Consider the following 20,021-nt stretch of genomic DNA (forward strand, 5'->3'; position numbering starts at 1 on the left):
GTTCCAGTTGAAGAAAAGCAACCCCAAAGCATGATACTGCCACCACCATGCTTCACAGTGGGGATGGTGTTCTTTTGGTGATGTGAAGTGTTGTTTTTGAGCCAAACATACCTTTTGGAATTGTGGCCAAAAAGTTCAACCTTGGTCTCATCAGACCATAACACATTTTCCCACATGCTTTTGGGAGACTTGATGTATTGTTTTGCAAATTTTAGCTGGGCCTGGATGTTTTTCTGTGTAAGAAAAGGCTTCTTTCTTGCAACCCTACCCCATAGCCCAGAATGCAGAAGATTTTTGTCACATGTAGTACACAACCAGTACTTGCCAGAAATTCCGACAGCTCCTTCAGTGTTGCTGTAGGTCTCTTGGCAGCCTCCCTGACCAGTTTTCATCTTGTCTTTTCATCAATTTTGGAAGGGTGTCCAGTTCTTTGCAACATCACCATTGGCCCATATTTTTTCCACTTTTTGATGACTGTCTTCACTGAGTTCCATTGTGTATCCAATGCTGTGAAAATGTTTTTGTACCATTATCCTGACTGATACCTTTCAACAATGAGATCCCTTTGATGCTTTGTAAGCTCTCTGCAAACCATGGCTTTTGCTGTAGCAGGCAACTGAGTAAATGTCAGGAAAATCCTACTAGGACAGCTGAACTTTATTTAGGGTTAATCAGAGTCTCTTTAATTGATGGCTGGTGTGTACTCAATAAGAATGAATGCTGTAATTAAATCAAAAGGTGCTTCAACAAAGTATTAGTTTAAGGGTGTCATACTTATGCAACCAGCTTATTGTACATTTTTTATTGTTTATATTTTTCCCCTAACAAAGTTGTTTTTCAATTGAATTGTAAAGGTTATAGACCACATTAAAGGTGGAAAAAGTTTTGAAATTATTTATTGTGATTTCATTTTTTTATATCACAAAAACCTGGCATTTTAGCAGGGTGTGTAAACTTTTTATAGCCACTGTATGTTGCTGAGCCAGGTAGGAAATCTGGTGGTGGAATGCAAAAGTCCAGGAAGTCATCAAAAGGAAGAAGGAGTCCAGGAAAAAATGGGAAATAGAAATAATGGACAAGGATAAGATGGAATACAGGTTGGCTAACAAAGAAGTCAAGAGGGGAGATGCAATAGCAAAGAACAAGGTATTGGAGGCACTCTGCCAGCATCTGGAAAGTGACTCAGCAGGTGGCACAAAGAAACATTATCAGGTTGTAAGGCAAAGACAGAAAGACAAAGAAGATAATCAGACACATTTCAAAAGGGATATCAGTAACAACCTGCACACCCACCCTACGCCAGACAGAACCCATGATGAAAAAAGAGGAGGAGGAAGAGGAGGGGCTCACCCTAGAACAACTACGAATAGTGCTAAGGAAAATGAAGTCAGAGAAAGCAGAAGGCTCAGATAAAATCACAGCAGATATGATCACGATGGTGAGTGAGGTAGGGAAGAAATGGCTCCTAAGTGAACTCATAGCAGTAAGGAGAGACAGGTATATCCTGAATGACTGGAGAATAAGCATACTAGTGCTGGTGCATGAGAAGAAAGGGGACATCCAGAATTGGGTGAAGTACAAAGGTATCAAACTCCTGCCGCATTGCATGAAAGTTCTGGAGAGGGTGATTGATAAATGAATATAGATTAGTAAAAAGTAAGATGTGAGATGAGCAGTTCGGATTCAGATCAGCACAACCAAACCAATGTTTACAGTAAGACAGATAGTTGAGAAGAAGAGATGAGGAAAAAGTCCAACTGGGAATTCCTAGATTTGGAGAAAGCATATGACAAATTCCCAAGAAAGATGATTTTAACAATCTTACATTGCGTCCTTTTCCTAGAAATACTGGCAGAATAGTGCAAGTAATGTACAAGGACCCAATCACTCGAGTACAAACAGTGCTCCGTCTCACACAGGGGTTCCTGGTGGAAGTGGGTCTGCATTAGTGTTCAGCTCTGAGTACACTGCTGTTCATACTGGTGATGGACTACATTAGCAAACAAGACAGAGGAGATAGGTCAACAAAGCTGTTGTATGCATATGATGTGGTATTACAGGCAGACTGAGCAAGAACTTCAGCAAAGGATAGGGGAATGGAATACAAACCTGAAGGGACATGTGAAGAATCTGAATACAGATAAGACAGTTGTAATAGCAGCAAATGAGGGGAATCAGAAAATGCAAAGAATTGAAATACAAAGGAAAATAGTGGAACAGTTTAAAACTTCAAGTATCTGGGAGAAGTGAGCAAGGAGAAGGGAAGTCTGAATGAGGAGGTCAATGCTAGAATCAGAAGGGCTGCAGCCAGCTGGCACAGAACATCAAGTGTTGTATATGATTGAAAAATGCCAAAGAAGTTGAAAAGTAAAGTGTACAAAACAGTGGTGCAACCAGTACTGCTATGAGTCTATATTACGTGATCGAACAGTGAAATGTTCGAACACGTAATAATCAACCCCTAAAATGTCGAAATGCTGTAATGTCGAACAGCAAAAAAAACCCCATAAAAACACCCAAACAAACCATAAAAATGCTCTAACCAACTCCGAGATCGCACTTCATTGCAGACAATGGAAAACTTCCATGTCCGCACTGTACGGAGATCTCCAATGAACCGTTCAACATTCCGACAGTTGAACATTTAGGGGTAGATTATTACATATTCGAACATTTCACTGTTCGATCATGTAATATAGACCCTACTGCTATATGGCACAGAAACCTTGAAAATACAGGCAGAGCAGTTGAGGAAGCTAGAGGTGATGGAGATGAAGTACCTGAGACAGGTGGTATGGTGCAAACTGTGGTACAGATGAGGAAATGAAGACATAAGAGTAGAAGCCAAGGTAGCTCCAACTGCGGAACAGGAGAAAAAAAAAAGATTATGGTGGTTCAGGCACATGTGCAGAAAAGCAGAAGACAATCTGGTGAAGAAAATTTGGGACAGACAAGAAGAAGTCATGAGAAACAAAGGCGTCCAGCAAAGAGGTGAAGGGATTGTGTGAGAGAAGACCTCTGACAGTCAATCATGAGTGTCAAAGAAGGTAGGAGAGTGGCATTGAATGGAAAGAGATGGAGAACAGTGACATGATGCCCCAACCCATGTAGAAAATGGGAAAACGTATATTGATGATGACGATGCGGAAATGCTGAGTAATAACTCTGTCCCTTCAACTTGTCTTGTTAATTTTTAGTAGAGATTTAAGTCTTTAGTTTGGGTCTATGTTACGTTATCGAAAAACGTGTTCATCGAACATGTCTTCGCTGACCAATAAACAGCAAAAATACTAATCTCCGAATGGCCACTTCAGCAATTTTTTTCCCAGGGGAAAAAACACTTGCCCGCTGTTGGGAATTTGCCCTTTTGCCCACTGTAGTGCGATGTCAGAGTTGATATATTTAGTTAGGGTGGTGTGGGAAGCTAAGCCCCCCACTTTGTACTGTTTGAAAGTTTGTTTTGTTTTTGCTGGCCATGTGATTTTTTTTCCCCTGGAAATAATTCACTGAAGTGGCCATTTGGAGATTAGTGTTTTCACATTTATTGGTCAGCAAAGACGTGTTCGATGAAGATCTTTTTTCGATAACGTAATATAGACCCTATAGTTTGTGTGTCTACAGACTCATTTGCTTTTAGAAGACGTAGGACATCAAGGAGGGCTTGCTGCAGGACAAGTGATAGGGAGAGATCTTTAACCTGTCTTGTAGCTGAGGTTTTTTAACTGAAGAAGCCCAATAGCATTTTCAGGGAATAAATGACTGTCAGGATTTATATCCCCAATGAAGGATAACAAATAAGATATTTAATCATGACTAGTTTAACAAGTAGATAGATAGATAGATCTTTTCCTATTCAAAAAAGGATATCATACCAGACCTTTGGAAAAAGAGGGATGGATTACTGAAGTTAAACACCCCTAAACAAGTAAGGTCCTGATGTCAGAGCACGTCTGAATGGCCTTTTCAGATCACTGTTCCAAGCCCAGTTAGCTACAGAGTCTGTGTTTTGAGCACTTGCATTTACAGGTTAAATTTATAGAGAATACACATATTATATTTTTGTGTGGGGGGGTTAACATCATTACCACTGAGATTATTAGATTTCTGTTGGAAATGATTCAGTAAAGATTCTCCCCACAGATGATGCTGTCTCTGAGTTCAACAAAATCTTCCTTGGTGTACTAAACAGAGAAGCCCCTATCAGAATTACAAGAGTCAAAGCCAACCCTGCCCTGTGGCTATTCTAGCAACTAAACAACTCATGAAACAAAGAGACAAAGCATGGAAAGGGCTGGGCAAAAAATAAAACAGTTCCTAATTTACTAGCATATAGGCTACTAAGAAACCAAACAAAACAACTCATCACCAAAGTCCCCTGACAGTCTGTGTTAAAATAGCAGCTGAGGCTATTGCATATGCGGTTTCAATTCTGATAAATCAATCCGCATCTAAAAATTACATCCCTTCGCTACAGAGAAAATCATTCATTATGTCACTACACATGGGTGAAATCAGTACAGATATTTTAAACTGTAGGCCAATTGCCATTTTATCTCCCATATCAAAAGTATTAGGAAAAAGTATTCATACTCATCAACTATCTAACAGATAGCCAGCTTCTGTCTTCAACCCAACAAAGCTTCTTTCTCATCACAGTACAATTACTACTTTGCTGAATTTTAATACTGTCAAGATCTATAGAAATGCCAGAAGCCCAGTCTTCATCATCTTCCTAGACTTATCAAAAACGTTTGATACTATCTCACACCCAAACCTCTTACATAAACTGTCATCCTAAGGACACATCAACTCTAGAGGTTAAATTTATAAAGAATGCATTTATTTTTTGGGGGGAAGGCATAATTTAACATCGCTGACACCGAGATTGGCAGATTTCTGTTGGAAATAACTCACTAAGGATTCTCCCCATAGATGATGCTGTCTCTGAGTTCAACAAAATCTTCCTTTGTGTTTCAAACACACAAGCCTCCCTCAGAATGAAAAGAGTCAAATCTGACCCTGCCTCATGGAGGTCCTTAGTAACTAAACAACTCGTGAAACAAAGAGATAAAGCATGGAAGGGCCTGGCAAAAAATAAAACAGATCCTACTTTTTTTAGCGTATAGACAACTAAGAAACACAACAAAACAACTCATCACCAATGATAGGAAAAGCCACTACTCCACCTGTCCAGACATGCACACTAATAATCCAAAACTGTGCTGGGCCTCTGTCAATCAACTGTTAAATACCGGACAAACTAGAGAGCCAACACCAAACAGAAACATAACGATACTATAGCCAACCTATTCAACACCCACTTTACTCAGACAGTACGGTCATTAACCAATCAGTCCATATTTGAAAATAAAGTCCCCTCGCTATGGAAAAAATTATTTATTATTTCGCTGCACAATGGTGGAATCAATACAGATCTTTCAAACTGCAGGCTAGTTGTAATTTTAGCTCCCCTATCAAAAATATATGAAAGATGTATTCATAGTTAACTTATCAGCTACCTAATAGATAACCACTACTGTTTTGTTGAATTTTGTTAATACTATCAACACCCATAGAAATGCCAGAAAACTAGTCTCCACCATCTTCCTAGACTTATCAAAACATTTTGATACTGTGGCTCCCCAGAAGCTGTTACACAAACTCTCATCCTTAGATCTCACCAACTCTTCACTGCAGAGTTCCATAGTGACCTCTCAAATAGAAAACAAGCAGTGAAATAGGAAAATGGTTTCTCCTCCTTCTTGCCAGTAAGCTTTGGTGCCCCACAAGGATCTATACAAGATCCTATTGTATTCTATATATTCATCAAGGACGTCTACACTGCTACAAAATAGATCCTTTACTCTTGACCCTAATCTGCTCTGTCAAGTCTCTCTCTAAATTCCAAGACCTTATGCAACTATCCTTGTTATTGATTGAAGTATGTCTGTTATTGATTGAAGTATGCATGTTATTGATTGAAGTATGTATGTTATGGCTAAATAATTCACAACTACTTCTAAACTTCTAAATCCTAAATATATATATATATATTGCTGCTTTTCACCTCACAAAGACATCTCTGCAAGAACAACACTATTCAGTATAGTGTCTGCTAATAACATTATAATAGAACAAGTAAATCACGCAAAATTACTGGGTGTCACCATAGATGACCAGTTTAAATTCGACCCTCATGTTTTATCAGTGATTAAAAAAAATCATCAAAACCTAGGTACAGTGTGAAAACCTACCTCACTGACATGGCCAGAAGATGTATAACCTCTCCTTTCTTATTGCTATCTCTACTGTATGCTGCCCTATTCTTCATTAAACTTCAAGTCTCACAACTGTCCAAAATTGAGAACTGTTATTAATAAAATAGTAAAATTTGCGGGGAAGTTTTCCATTATCGGGGCAACAGTTGTAAGGCGCGTGAATGGCTAGACCTAACCTTGAAATGCAAACAACTTGCTGTTACTGACTAATATCAAAATGGTTTGTCAAGTTCGCATATTTCTGAAAAGCCCAAACTTTGTCATATGAAGCCCTTTCCTCATACCGATTGCTGTTTTTCTTAACCAATAATTGCTGGGCTTTCCACCTTTTTTACACCGGCTCACTTCTGGGCTGTGTATGCGCCATAACACTGTAGAAAAATACCCTCTTAATTCATTAATAGGGGTGAATGGACGACGTTATTTTCTGAAAAAAGCCAAGGAAGTGCTCCTCTTCCTGACTGTCAGCTGGTTGATAAGGGAATAAACTCAAAGTAGTTTAGTAAAAAAAGTAATCCCAAAGGCAATTATTCTGAAATCCCAGAAGAAGGACTAACTTCAGATCTCCCCATTCTCAGTGTGTGCATGTTGACAGATATGCCTCCCAGCATTACAAATCTTAACATGATGACCATTACAAATCAGCTGATGGTCGGAAAGAGGAGCACTTACTTTTTCACAAAATAACGGTCATTCACACACTATTTATGAATTTACAGGGGATCGTTCTACAGCTGTCTGTATAAGCGGCAGTGACTTGGCTGCAAATCAGTAACAGTCCGACAACAAATCCAAACTGAAAAGCACAAAACCATGCGAAATTAAGCAGCGGTGAGTTTCAAGGAAACATCAGTAGAACGGTGGCAACCACGCCAAAACTCAAAGCATAACCGAAGAATCAAGTCACCACTGATGTGTTGCCAGAAGATGAATACTAGCGGGAGGATGAACACAAATGTAAACCCCAGAAAGAATAAGCAGCGGGGACTTCACATCAAGCAGACATTTTGCTTGTTGCCCCGATAACGGAAAAGTACTATTTGCAGTAAACTATAAAAATAGAACACACCACTGCCTAGCACTCAGAGAATTAAATTGGTTAGAACCACCACATCACCTAGCTTTCTCTCAGCTAACTTCAACACACAGACTTCTCTATAAGCCAGAAATTTGCCCATCCCTTAACAAATTAATACAACAATACTGCCCAGTAGAATTTTATACTGTAGAGAAAAATGACTAATCACTATAACCAAATCATCTAATCCTGCAAGTGGCTGTCTATAGTCAAATAGTGTAGCTAAACTATGAAACCACATCCCCCTACCACTGAAATCCATTCAGAATGCAAACTTATTTAAAATGCAGCTAAAATTTCACTCATCAGATCAAGTTGGATCTGATCCTGTATATCTCTAGGATAAATGCCACTGTTACCTTCAGCTTCATCAAACCATTTCTCTTTATTTCAGAATTCTATGCCGCACAACCAGTTTTCACCAATATCTGAATGGTTTTACTAGCATCTTCTAGCCATATACACAGTTTTGTGACACTACTTACCTCCTCTTTACGTCTAATATAAACCTTATGATGTGAGTATATGTAAATGAACCTGCTTTACACCCCACCTCTTATCTGCCGTATTGCCATTTTCTGCCCTACTTACTTCCTTTCCATACCTCCATTTCTTTGAATTTCTAAGCACTAATCATATGATATATTAGTTATTTGACAAACCCATTATTAGACCTCTTCAAATCCTCACTATTTAACATCTGCTGATGCAGAAGTATCTTTTATATTACAGCTATAGTTTGCCTCTACTTTCATATAAATGCAATCTAATTAGCAAATGTATATGCTATTGATAATGTATATTATTTAATGTTTGTCTATGTGTATTACTGAATGTCTGTTTAAAAAATGTCTAATACATTGGAATTTTTCCTGCCAGGCCTCCAGTGAAAATGAACTTTTTGACTAATCCCAGTCAGACAAACCTGGTAAACAAAAGCAAAATAAAAATTAAAAAAAAGTAAAATAAAATTAATAAAATATAAAATGTTTCATCAAGATCTTATTCTTTGATATAAATATTGTGTGAAGAAAGTAGTTGAGTGCTGCTATGTCTCATATGTCTAGTACACTGTTTTCAAAGTTTTGTAGCTCAGGACTGTGTGTAAATGAGGATGTTGTGGGAGGAGTCTTGCCCATATTGGGGCTGGGGAGCAAAGTCCCCTTACATGATTTATACTTGTTTTCGTGTGTGTGTGTGTGTATGTGTGTGTGTGTGTGTGTGTGTGTGTGTGTGTGTGTGTGTGTGTGTGTATGTGTGTGTGTGTGTGTGTGTGTGTGTGTGTGTGTATATCTGTTTCTGAGGAGGACCAAGAATTCAGAATAGCTAGGTCTTTGATAATTGTAACTTTTTTTTTTTGTACTTTTTGACAGCTTTATGTTTAGTTGTGCTTTACACAAATTAGCCCAATGCTAATCTGCTGTTCGTTGCTAGGGTTGGGCAGTCTTGTGTTTTAAATTGCATGGATGAAATGTTTTGAGTTATGATCATGTTACATTTAATTAACTGCCATGAATCCTGCGTTTGGCTCAGAATGATTACACAGGCTATTTATATCAGCATCAACAAACAAATCATTACTGTGAGTAAACACAGTACTGTTAAACAATGCTGCAGTGTGATGTGATAACCAAAGTAATGCTCATTTGTGGATATGATAATGTTTGGCCTTCTGTGAGACTGGTTCAAAGACAATAATGCCAAGCTGATATTCTCCATTTAATGTTAAGGCCAGTTTAATTTCATTTGTACCATTGTATTCTGTGTAAAAGCTGTAGTGTAGATCAGGTGCTTGCACTGTATGTTAATATAGCCTGCATTTGTATATATTGTACATTATCTGACAAATCTTAGATACTGAAGGATTCTTAAAAAAAACGTATAATTTAATATAAAAGCCACTTTTCGTTGTTGCAGTATTGTTTTACAGCACTGTGCAACATGTTCCTCATATAGTGTAAAACAACAAAAGTAATATTTATGCTTCTTCATCCTTTTTTATCCGTATTTATTGGCAGGTCCCAGCGGTGCAGAGTGCCAATGTCCTTCAGATGGAAAATGGTACCTGGCAAATGGTGGCAAGGACTGTGTGAAAGATGAGGGCAAGAGGTGTCAGTCTGACCAGTTCACCTGTCTCAATGGGAACTGTGTCTCCGAAAGATCAAAGTGCAATGGGCGTAATGACTGCGGTGACAAAACGGATGAGCTGGAGAGAGTCTGTGGTAAGTAGGGGCAGCAAAGCCTTTCTCTACACTAGTACTATGTGCTTTGCCAAAATCTTTGAACTGCATTTATAGGACAAGACATGGATACTAAATGACAGAGATTTAAGTAATATCCATGATTTACATGTGTGTTATTTATGTTTTAAGTGATCTTAATTCAGTATTGTATTGTATTATATTATTGTATTTTGTGTGACCTATGTAGTGGCCATATTGCCAGAGCGAATTATTCTGTAATTTTAAACTGTAAGCCTTTGGATAGTAGGAGCTGCTTCACTGGAAGTGGGATGTCCTGTTGTGACAAAGCAGCATATGAGTTGGCGGTGGGAGGGGCCTTGATGGCATAAAGATCTAGTCATATATTTTTATATTACTGAAGCATCCAGTGTTTTTTATACATCAGAATCATGATATGTCCTGGATGTTTGAAGAAAATAAGCAAGGACAGTGAGTGGACAGGCATAGTATCAAGAACAGTGAGTGGACAGGCATAGTATCAAGGACAGTGAGTGGGCAGGCATAGTATCAGATGTTCACAGTGAGTGGACAGGCATAGTATCAAGGACAGTGAGTGAACAGGCATAGTATCAGATGTTCACAGTGAGTGGACAGGCATAGTATCAGGGACAGTGAGTGGACAGGCATAGTATCAGATGTTCACAGTGAGTGGACAGGCATAGTATCAGATGTTCACAGTGAGTGGACAGGCATAGTATCAGGTGTTCACAGTGAGTGGACAGGCAAAGTATCAGATGTTCTTCTAGCTACATAATGTGCACCAGAGGATGTGTATTTTTTTGAGGTGGGAAAGACCACAGTCACTGGAGCTTACTCACCTGATGAGCTGGAAGCACTGTCATTGCAGCTTCTTTTTTTACTTAAGCATGTGCTTTAATGTAGCACAACAGCTGCATTAAAGGTGAATAATTAAGCAATAATCCATGACTGCATGTGTATATCAGGATTTATCTATTGTTGGTGTGGTTTAAGCCTGAGTGATTAAACAAAGCCAATCGTATTAAATACAAATACAATAACAAACAGGACTTGATTATTGCTGTTATACAATAACATTATTTAAGAAAGAAATTGCTTACCTTTCTTAAATAATGTTGTTCTATAACTGCGCTGTAGTGTTTACTGATGTACTGCACCATGCATACAGGACTTATGTTCCCACTATTGCACAGCACAAAAAGTGCAATGTAGTTAAGTTCAAAGAGTGGAGAAATTGCTATTTTTTTATTGTTTTTTTATTACTACTGAGATTTTATGATGGACAGTACAAAAATACAAATAAAATCAGGTACTTTTCTGATTCATTAGTTTTACAGATTTCTTTCATATTTTGCTCTATTTTATAAGCATATGCCAATAGGAACTGTATCCACTCAATGGTACTTTAGCAGCAGGACTTTTTTCCTGTGATATATACTTGATTTACAACAAGCACTGTGGTTGAGCTGTCCAATCAGCTTACTCATTTTTAAATAGCAGTGAGCTGTTATTGTATAATTTTTGCCAAACAATGGATAAGAACAAACACTTAATCTGATTGGTTGAACATTTTTCTCAGATGCAACGTACAAGAACACACACCAGCATGTTTCAGAACCCCACAATTTATTTATTTATTTAGTTTAACTTTTTTTTTTACTTGCATCTGTCCATGCTCTCAGAAGTTTGAGATCTTTAGTTCTCATCAGTATGGTTAGTGTTTTCAATTGCAGACTGCAGTTTTATTTTATTTATTATTTATTTATTTATTTGTTTATTTATTTTATTTTACATTTGTTAACCGGGTTAGTTTGACTGAGCTTTTGGCTCACTTTCAGCAGAGACCCGGGGAGAAAAGTTCCTCAGGACTAGAAAACAATTTATTAAATTTTAGTAACATAGTAGTTACAATCAGCTATAGGATCTTACAAGCAGAGACCTGGAGAAAAAAAAAAGCTCCTCAGGCAATTCAATTATACAGAGGATTAACAATTGTCAGACAAGTATGTGAGTTGTTACAAACAAGGTTTTAAACAATTAGCAGAAGAAAATGTGACTAGTTACAATATTATTTAAGCTGCTTAGAGCAAAATGAGTTAATAGTTAGGCAGATGCTTATTTAAAGTGGGTAGGATCTAGTTGTATAGGAGTTTGGAAACAAGAAAGGAAAGTAAGAATGGCTAGTAGGAGATGTAGGGGAGGTAGAGGATAGGAGACAGACTAGACAGGTAGGTTGTTTTGAGATTGTAATAATTAAGAGTGGTTGGAGATAGAGGAAGGGAAGAGGTAGAAGAAGCAGGGGAATAGTGTTAGAGATACATTAAGAGTAAGGTAGTGAAATAGGAGAAAGGATGGTGGTTTCAGGTTGTTGGCTACAGTGGCAAGACCATTTTGTTTTTGGGTATTTCCTTGTGGCTAATTTGAAACTTTTGCTATGCTGGAGGGATTTTATTTCCAAGGGCAGTTGGTTCCAGGATATAGTTTGGTTATAGTTATAGAGAAGGCAGCCTATTTTGGTTTTGGGTTTGTAGATGTCTAATAATTCTTGATTTGAGCTGTGTACCGTCCTAGCAGGGGAATATTTAGATATGATAGTGGAGAGGCTGGGGCAGAAGGAGGGTAGATAGAGGATAGAGTGGATGATTTGTAGTTGGTATAGTTGGAGCAGCTAAGGGAATTCTAGCCAGTCTAGTTGCTGTATTGCTTATCAGTGGTGTGACTTGTAGGTTTGGTTAGCTGCAAATCTGGCAATCTTATTATAGGTAGTTTCAAGCTTGGAAATAAGTGTAGTATTTAGGTTTGTGAATATGTGGCAGCTGTACAGGAGTGTTGGGAGTAATAAAGCCTGGGAGAGAGTTATCCGTGCAGTGTTAGTTAAGTATTTCTTGCTACGGAAAAGGTGTCCAAGTTTCTGATGAGTTCTTTTTATCGAGTTAGTAATATGGAGATCAAACTTAAGCTGATCATCTATTGTAACACCTAGCAATTTAGTACTAGAGTCAGCTGAGATGATAGTGTTGTTGCAGGATAAGATTGTAAATGTACTTTTGAGTGTGGTGATGTTTTTAGGGAGGAAGAGTAGGAGCTTAGTTTTTTTTTTGGATTAAGTGTTAGTTTGTTATCACTAAGCCAAGTCTCAGTGGTGTGGAAGGATGCCTGGGTAGTTGAGTGGAGGTCAGTTGGGTTGTCAACAATGGTTAAAACTGTTGAGTCATCAGCATATTGCACAAGAGATGACTGGGGACAAGAGGAGTACAGCAAGTTGGTGAAAATATTAAAGAGTAGTGGTCCAAGTATGGACCCTTGGGGTTGAGTTTCAATTCCCATTTGAAGTGTGCCCATAACAGTTATGGATTCTTCCTGTAGACTGGGGCCTGAAGGAAGGAAGGGATAGTGCCTACCTTGGGTGTAAACATATAAAATAAAGTTTAAAATAGGTGCCTCTGAGCTATGGTACCTCAATTACCTAGGCATGCTCTGCTAAAGTGAACTGTGCCAAATAGATCTGAAAGGATGTGATGTGAAATGCAACATCCTAGCCATCTACCCTAAGTCTGTTACACCAGCAGCTAGTACAAGAACCACTCACCAAGATAAAAGCCATCGTTGCTATGCCTCATGTCATAATAAGAAGCATAACAGAAACAGTATAGCACTGTTCCTAAGGATGTTTTTTGTAAATTGCTTAATGAGAAAGTGAAAGTAGAATGTGAAATGTAAGCAGGATGCAAAATGTTAGCACTCACCATCAGCAACAGAAGGACTAATATATGAAAATAATGACCAGTGTAATTTGTTCTCTAATGTGCCACTTCAATGACATCTAGAGGAAAAACACTTAAAGTAGGTAATACATGAAAAAGATAAAATAACCATTCTTTCACAACAGTATCGCTAAAAGTAGCTTCATAATTTTATTTATTTGTTTTTTTTAAAGGAATTCAATTAAACCATTTCTTTAATTCAGCACTACGTTTTGAAGAGTTTTGTATATGTATTCCTAGTCTTAAAAAATAAATGATTTTTATGTGTTTAACATTTGTAATAAAAATCATCTTTTTTTAATTATGGGGTCCCTAGTGTAAGAAGATTGAGACATTTCACAGTAGGTAGCATTGTGTGATACTGGCACTTCTCAGGTACATGAAGAACCTGGGCTTTACCTTGTGCCTCATAACACATCTGGGGCTAACTAGTAACCTACAATGCAATACGTCCTCTCATATATTATTTTTAGTACAACTTACACTCTAGTATTGCTTACTTAAGTATTATTTTCTTTGATATGTCAACGCGATTTGTACCGATAACCTGACCGCAGTTTTAATTCAGTGCCACAAAGAGGTGCTTTTATTATTGATACTAGTAAAGGAACTACCGTTTATGAAAATTAGATATGCTTTGTCTATTCCGCTGCATAAATGTGTTTTATTGCCTTTTTAGCTTTCCATACATGTGACCCAACAGACTTCACATGTGATAATGGCCGCTGTGTGCCCTACTGGTACCGATGCGATTACATCAATGACTGTGGCGATAACAGTGATGAAAAGGGCTGTGCTTTTCCAACCTGTGACCCTCTGAATGAGTTCACTTGCAATAATGGACGATGCATTTCCAAAAGCTTTGTTTGTGATGGTTATAACAACTGTGCAGATGATGGGGCCACAGATGAGTTAAACTGTCGTGAGTATACAATTTCTTACAAAGCATATAGTACAGGGTAGCATATCAGCTCTTAATCGACAGTTGGAATTACAGGAAGGTCGCATAACATACTTAACTTGGGTTGTAATTTATATTGATCTCAATGTACATGAACCACCATGCTTTGGATGAAATATAGTTGTTATGCATCAGTACTGATAGGGAGGAAAGATTTTGCAGAAGTTTTGTACTACATGATTATTTTTCACCATGATGTTCAACGGCACTTTGCAAACCTCCTTCATCGTTTATAACGATGACAACCTATTAATTTACTTGCATGCTGTGTCACCTGATCTACAATGACCTCATCGAGGGATACAAGTCTTAACACTGGATCGTGAAATTTCTGAGCAATTAAATTCAGAGAACAAAAAAATGTGTGGTGTTAAAAAAATTACTTTTTGATGGCTATTCTTTGTGACTGGACTTGACCCCTTCCAAATAGAGGGCTTTACCCTAAGTAATGTTTATCATTATAGGTTCATAGGTTCATAGGTTCATACTAGGCTATCTGCCCGAGGGCATTTACAAGCCTAGCCCATCGTTTTGTGGCTTACGCCACCCCTTTAGTATGGGGAACTATACCCATTATTTTGCTGTGCCTCTGTCGAGCAGTGACACTGAGGTAATCCCTGGGGTATATCTGCGATCTCCCATCCATTGGTCAAGATTTCTCTTGAACAAGGCCAGCGAGGTGCTCTGCCTCACATGTACCGGGATTTTGTTCCACAGCATAGGGAGTCTTTGGGTGATGAATCTATCCCTCCAGCACGTCCTATTAATAGCCGTGTCGAGGTTTAAGTCTCCGCCCTTGTGGCTCTGATGGATCTAGATTTTTGAGGTGAAGCATATTCATCAAATCTGGGTTTGACATGGCCTTGTATGTTAGGCAAAGGTCACCTCTGAGCAAGCGGTGGCGACTGAATAGAGCTGGAGTTCTTTCAGTCAGGCAGCATAGGATAGATTTTGAGACCCTTTATCCTTTTGGTGAGGAACTTTTGTGGCCTCTCCAGCTGCTGCAAGTGTCGGGTCAGATACATTCGAATGGGGCATTGTACTCAATCATTGGTCTGATGAGTGATGAGTAAAGGGAGACTATAACCTCCCTTGATCTAGATGAGAATCCCTTCATGATAAGGTGGGCAATGTAGAAGGTCTTCCTAACTACTTTAGCTACATGGGTGTCGAATGACAGACTACTATCAACCTGGGTCCCCAGGTCCCTGATAACTTCTTCTGTGCTCAGTGGATTGCCACCTATTTGGTAGCTAGGGGTAACCTTGTTTTTCCCGAAGGGTATGACTATGCATTTTTGGCATTTAACTTTAGGCCGTGGCTCTGGCACCAGTTATCCGCTTTCTGTGAGACCCTTCTGAAGGATATCTGTGTCAGATGTGTTTTCTACTATGGCCAGTTTGCAGTCATCTGCAAACTTTGTCAGCCATAACCCTCCTGTGTTTGCTTGTACTTCGGAAAAGTAGATGCCAAACAAGAGTGGGCCCAGGACTGAGCCCTGTGGGACACCACTTGTGACAGGCTTTGAGTCTGACATGGCGCCAGCAACTCTGACCCTGTGGGTTCTGTCACTCAGCCAGTTTGCAACCCATCTTGTGATGTATGGGTTAACATTTAAGCTGATGAGTTTTTCAATGATACCCGAGTGGGGTATTGTATCGAAGGCCTTAGCCAGATCGAGGTATGCTGTATGGACTGCCTTTCCCTCATCAATGGCTTTGGTGACTGTTTCGAAAAAGTCAACCAAGTTTAAAAGGCATGATCTGCCTTTGACAAAGCCAAACTGGGTTGGATCCAAAGTCTGCAAATTCCCTATGTCTTTATTTATGAGGTCCATTATGATCCTCTCCATGGCTTTGCAGATAAGGCTTGTCAAGCTAATGGGCCGGTAATTTCCAGGGTCGGTGGAGGCACCGCCTTTGTGAAGTGGGACCACAGTTGCAGTGCGCCACTCCTGGAGTGCGTATCCAGAGGTAAGACTTTGATTAAACAGCTGTCCTAGCTGTGGGTTTAATTCCTCATTGAGTTCGTGGAGCACACAGCCGGGGACACCATCAGGTCCCATGGATGCTGTGTTTTTTGCTTTGGAGAGAGCAGTTCTCACTTGGGCGCTGGAGATGTTTGGGGGGCTGCAATCGTTTGGTATAGATATATCTCCTTTTGGGGGGGAGGGAGAAGTTTGCACTGAACCTGTCAGCCAGTATGTTGGCAATGTCTGTAGGATCAGTAATCTTCACATCATTTTGAACTAGTTCTGAGCATATCTGGGAGTTTCCTCCTAGGTTTCTAACATAGCTAAAGAAGGCCTTATGATTGTCTTTTGAGTCTTTAGCTATTTTTCTCTTGAAATTTGCTTTGGATGATTTTATGAGAGCTCTTAGTTTTTTACTTATAGTGATCAAGGGTGTCTTACCTTTTAAGGATTTTGCTCTATCTTGTAGTAGCTTCCTCCTTTGTTGTAGAGTTTGTTTATGGCTGGGGTCCACCAGACTGGACGCTTGCCTTTGGTACAAAGAGTCTTTGTTTTGCTTGGGATTGCCTTATCCATGCAGTCCTGCAGGTGCTGGTAGAAGGCATTTGTAAGTGATTCAGCGGCTTGAGTACTGTTTTCCTCTGGCTCGGGGCCCTTAAAGGAGACCACACTAGTCTTTAGAAGTGTGAAGTCGGCTTTTGAGAAGTTCTTTACTGTGGTCTTTTTTATTTCAGGTGGGGGTGGGATGAGGACCTCCAGCGAGATTAGTTTGTGATCTGATCTCACCAGTGAGGGGTATACTTCGGTGTTGAACATTGTGCTCCCATGTTCGTGATGATGAGATCAAGTATGTTATCTCCTCTTGTGGGGATGGTGACTAGTTGTTCCATGGCATTTGAGTTTATGAATTCCAGGAACTTTTGGGCTAGGGTGTTTGGGCTTGAGTAGTGTTCCCAGTCTATATTTGGGTAATTGAAGTCACCTAGTATGATGGTGTTTGGTGATACATTTATCCCCTCTAGTGTTTTCAGGAAGGCCATGTGAGGTTCCTGAGTTTGTGAGGGTGGCCTGTAACATGCTACAATTTGCAGAGCAGTCTTGCCTATGGTTAATTGCACCTGGATGGTCTCCGATGCATCATGCGTTGCCACCAGTCTTGAGGTGTGGGTGTCCTTGATGAATATGGATACCCCCCCTCCTTTCTTGGTATTTTCCTGATTTTGGGGCCGGAACGCATGATATGAGGTAAAACCTGATAGCGCTGGGGTGCTCTCAGGAGCCTTGAACCAGGTTTCTGTCACAGCACAGACATCGATGTTCTCCATACTGAGAAGGGCCTCGAGTGCGTGCATTTTGAGATTTAGACTTCTGGCATTGAGCAGCATTACCCTTAGTTTTTTCCTTTTTGTGTTCTAGGGTGGTAGGTTTAGAATTTGAGCCTTGCCTAAAAAAGGCACTATGGGGGTGGCAAGAGCCTTTGCCAATATCCGGAATCCTAGGGTGACAGGTGCAAGCCGTCCCTTGCGAAGCAGCGTGGCTTGTCCAGCATGTCATCCCAGGCAGACAGATACTGGATCCCCTTTGAATGACACCAGTGTTTAAGCCAATTGTTAAAGCTGATCATCTTATCTCTGTATTGTGGCATCATTCTTGGTGAAGGTAGGATACTGCTCAAGGTCAGGGTCATACCTGCCTGGGCTACATAATCAGAGAGCTCCTCAATGTCTCTTTTCATGTAGTCCAAGGAGGTGCGTCTCAGGTCGTTTACACCAGCGTGGACAATGACTGAGTCGTATTTGTACCTGCTGTTGAGAGACCTGAGTGCTTGCGTTATGTGGCGGATTCTAGCGCCCGACAGACAGCTTACTGTGACCTTCTCCTTACTCAGTCTGGTGAGCGGGACGTCAGTGTGTCTGACTATGGAGTCACCAATGACTAGTGTGTCTGGCATTGTGTTTGGCCTTAAGGGCTGTGACTGTTTGACACTCTGACTGTGAGGTCTATGTGTTACAGGTGTTGTGTTCTGAGGTGGTGGTTGTTTGGGTGTCTGCTTTGGTGGCCTCTGCTGTTTTGGTAGATTTTTGATCAGAGCCTCCGAGTATGTCTTTGTGTGTTTATGTGTATGATTTGAGGTTGTAATGGTACTATGTGAGACTGGGTCTATAGTGTGTGTGGTAACCTTCTCCTCCTGACTGGTCTTGCCAGTCCTATGTTGAGAGAGCTCAGCCTCCAGTTTGGCCGTATAGTTGCATCTCTCGCATGTATTTGTGTTTTGTGGGAGGAGGAGAGGGTTGTCTGTGTACATGAGGCAATTGTAACATTGCCTCAATATTCCCAGGTTCACCAGCTGATCCCAACGCAACTCAGTGGTAGAAAAAAAAATAACAGTCCTTATTTTTGAACATTTGTTTTTGGACTCCCACTATTTGAAATACCAAGACTCAGTCAAGAGTCCATTTTCCTTTAAACCATGATCCAAGACAAAAGGCAAGCAGAGAGGGTAATATACACAAGTACGCAGTACAGACATCATATTTGCAGGAAGTACAACTTGCTGCATAAACACAATCATGAAGCAGAATTAGGCAACACATAATTAACGGGAAGCTTTATAGCCTTAGTCATCATCATTTAACAATCGTAACAAGGAAGACTATGCACCTCTACATTTTAACTTCTTATTTTCTTTAGGTATGACTAACCACAATTCTGTGAGTTATTCAGGAAGTGAGATATTATAGGCAAAACAAGGACGATCTTCTGTTGTGAGAAAGTATTCCCAAAAAGTTACAAAGAACTCAAGTGTATCTGGGTGATTTCTTATTTCAGAAGCAATGTTATTTTTATTTATTATTAATTAATTTATTTAACATTTGTTTACTGGGAAACTCTGACTTGGAACAAAGCCAATTTTCAGTGGCGGCCTGGGGAAAAATACTCCAGACGTATGTCTTTGTAACATGGGAGGAAACTGGAGTACCCGGAGAAAACCCACACGAACGTAGGGAGGACATGCAGACTCTATGCAAAAGGCACTCCAGCCAAGAATCGAACCGGAAAACCTCTTGCTGTGAGGCAACAATGGTACTGCTGCATCACTGTGCTGTCCAATGCCAGAGTTCAGGACTTAAGACAGAGAATTTATTTTTTTCTGCGTTGGGATGAGGGCCTTTTCCCTTTTTCTCAGCATTCTGCTCTTTGTTAATGACTGCAGGAGTGGCTGTCACATCTGTATATGACACATCCATCCTACAGCCATATACTAAGGCTCATACCTCTCAACTGTTCAGATTTTTGCAGAATGTCCAGATTTTTGCCTCATATTTTTGGTATGTTCCTCATAAAATTTTGGTTTACTGGCAAATCACTGAGGACTGAAGACAGAAAATAATGATAGACATTTAGAGTTTCAGACTTCATTCCCTTCAGAAACTCCATATTAATGTAAAACCTGTTGCTCCATCAACTTTCTGTTTGTAAGAGCAATTTTTAAAAACTGTCCCTATTCTTGGGCCTTTGTCCTGCCATTATTTATGGCTTTGTCCAGATTTCTTACTCTAAGAGGTTGAGAGGTATGCTACAACTTACACTTCAAATGTATTCACTGTGTACTGCCTCTCCTGGAAAATTGAGACTGAAAGTGAAAATAACTATGCCCCATTTCCTGCAGTTGAAACTCAAAAGACCCATGAAAAGTCACACCATTCACTGCTACTTACATCTCTATACAGGAATGGTGCCTTGAC

The 20,021-nt window shown here is 39.7% G+C and overlaps 1 protein-coding gene across 1 annotated transcript in view; it reads left to right on the forward strand.

The window, feature by feature from the left end:
* LOC122788060 (low-density lipoprotein receptor-related protein 2-like) overlaps positions 1-20,021 on the forward strand; it is a 1,238,079-nt gene that overhangs the window by 651,272 nt on the left and 566,786 nt on the right. The window contains exons 44-45 of the mRNA XM_044054982.1: positions 9,375-9,578; positions 14,022-14,264. Coding sequence (XP_043910917.1) covers positions 9,375-9,578; positions 14,022-14,264 — 447 coding nt within the window. The remainder of the gene's footprint in view (positions 1-9,374; positions 9,579-14,021; positions 14,265-20,021) is intronic.

The sequence above is a fragment of the Protopterus annectens genome, chromosome 13.part0 (assembly GCF_019279795.1).
Source record: "Protopterus annectens isolate FY-2018-M chromosome 13.part0, PAN1.0, whole genome shotgun sequence".
Lineage (NCBI taxonomy): Eukaryota > Metazoa > Chordata > Ceratodontiformes > Protopteridae > Protopterus > Protopterus annectens.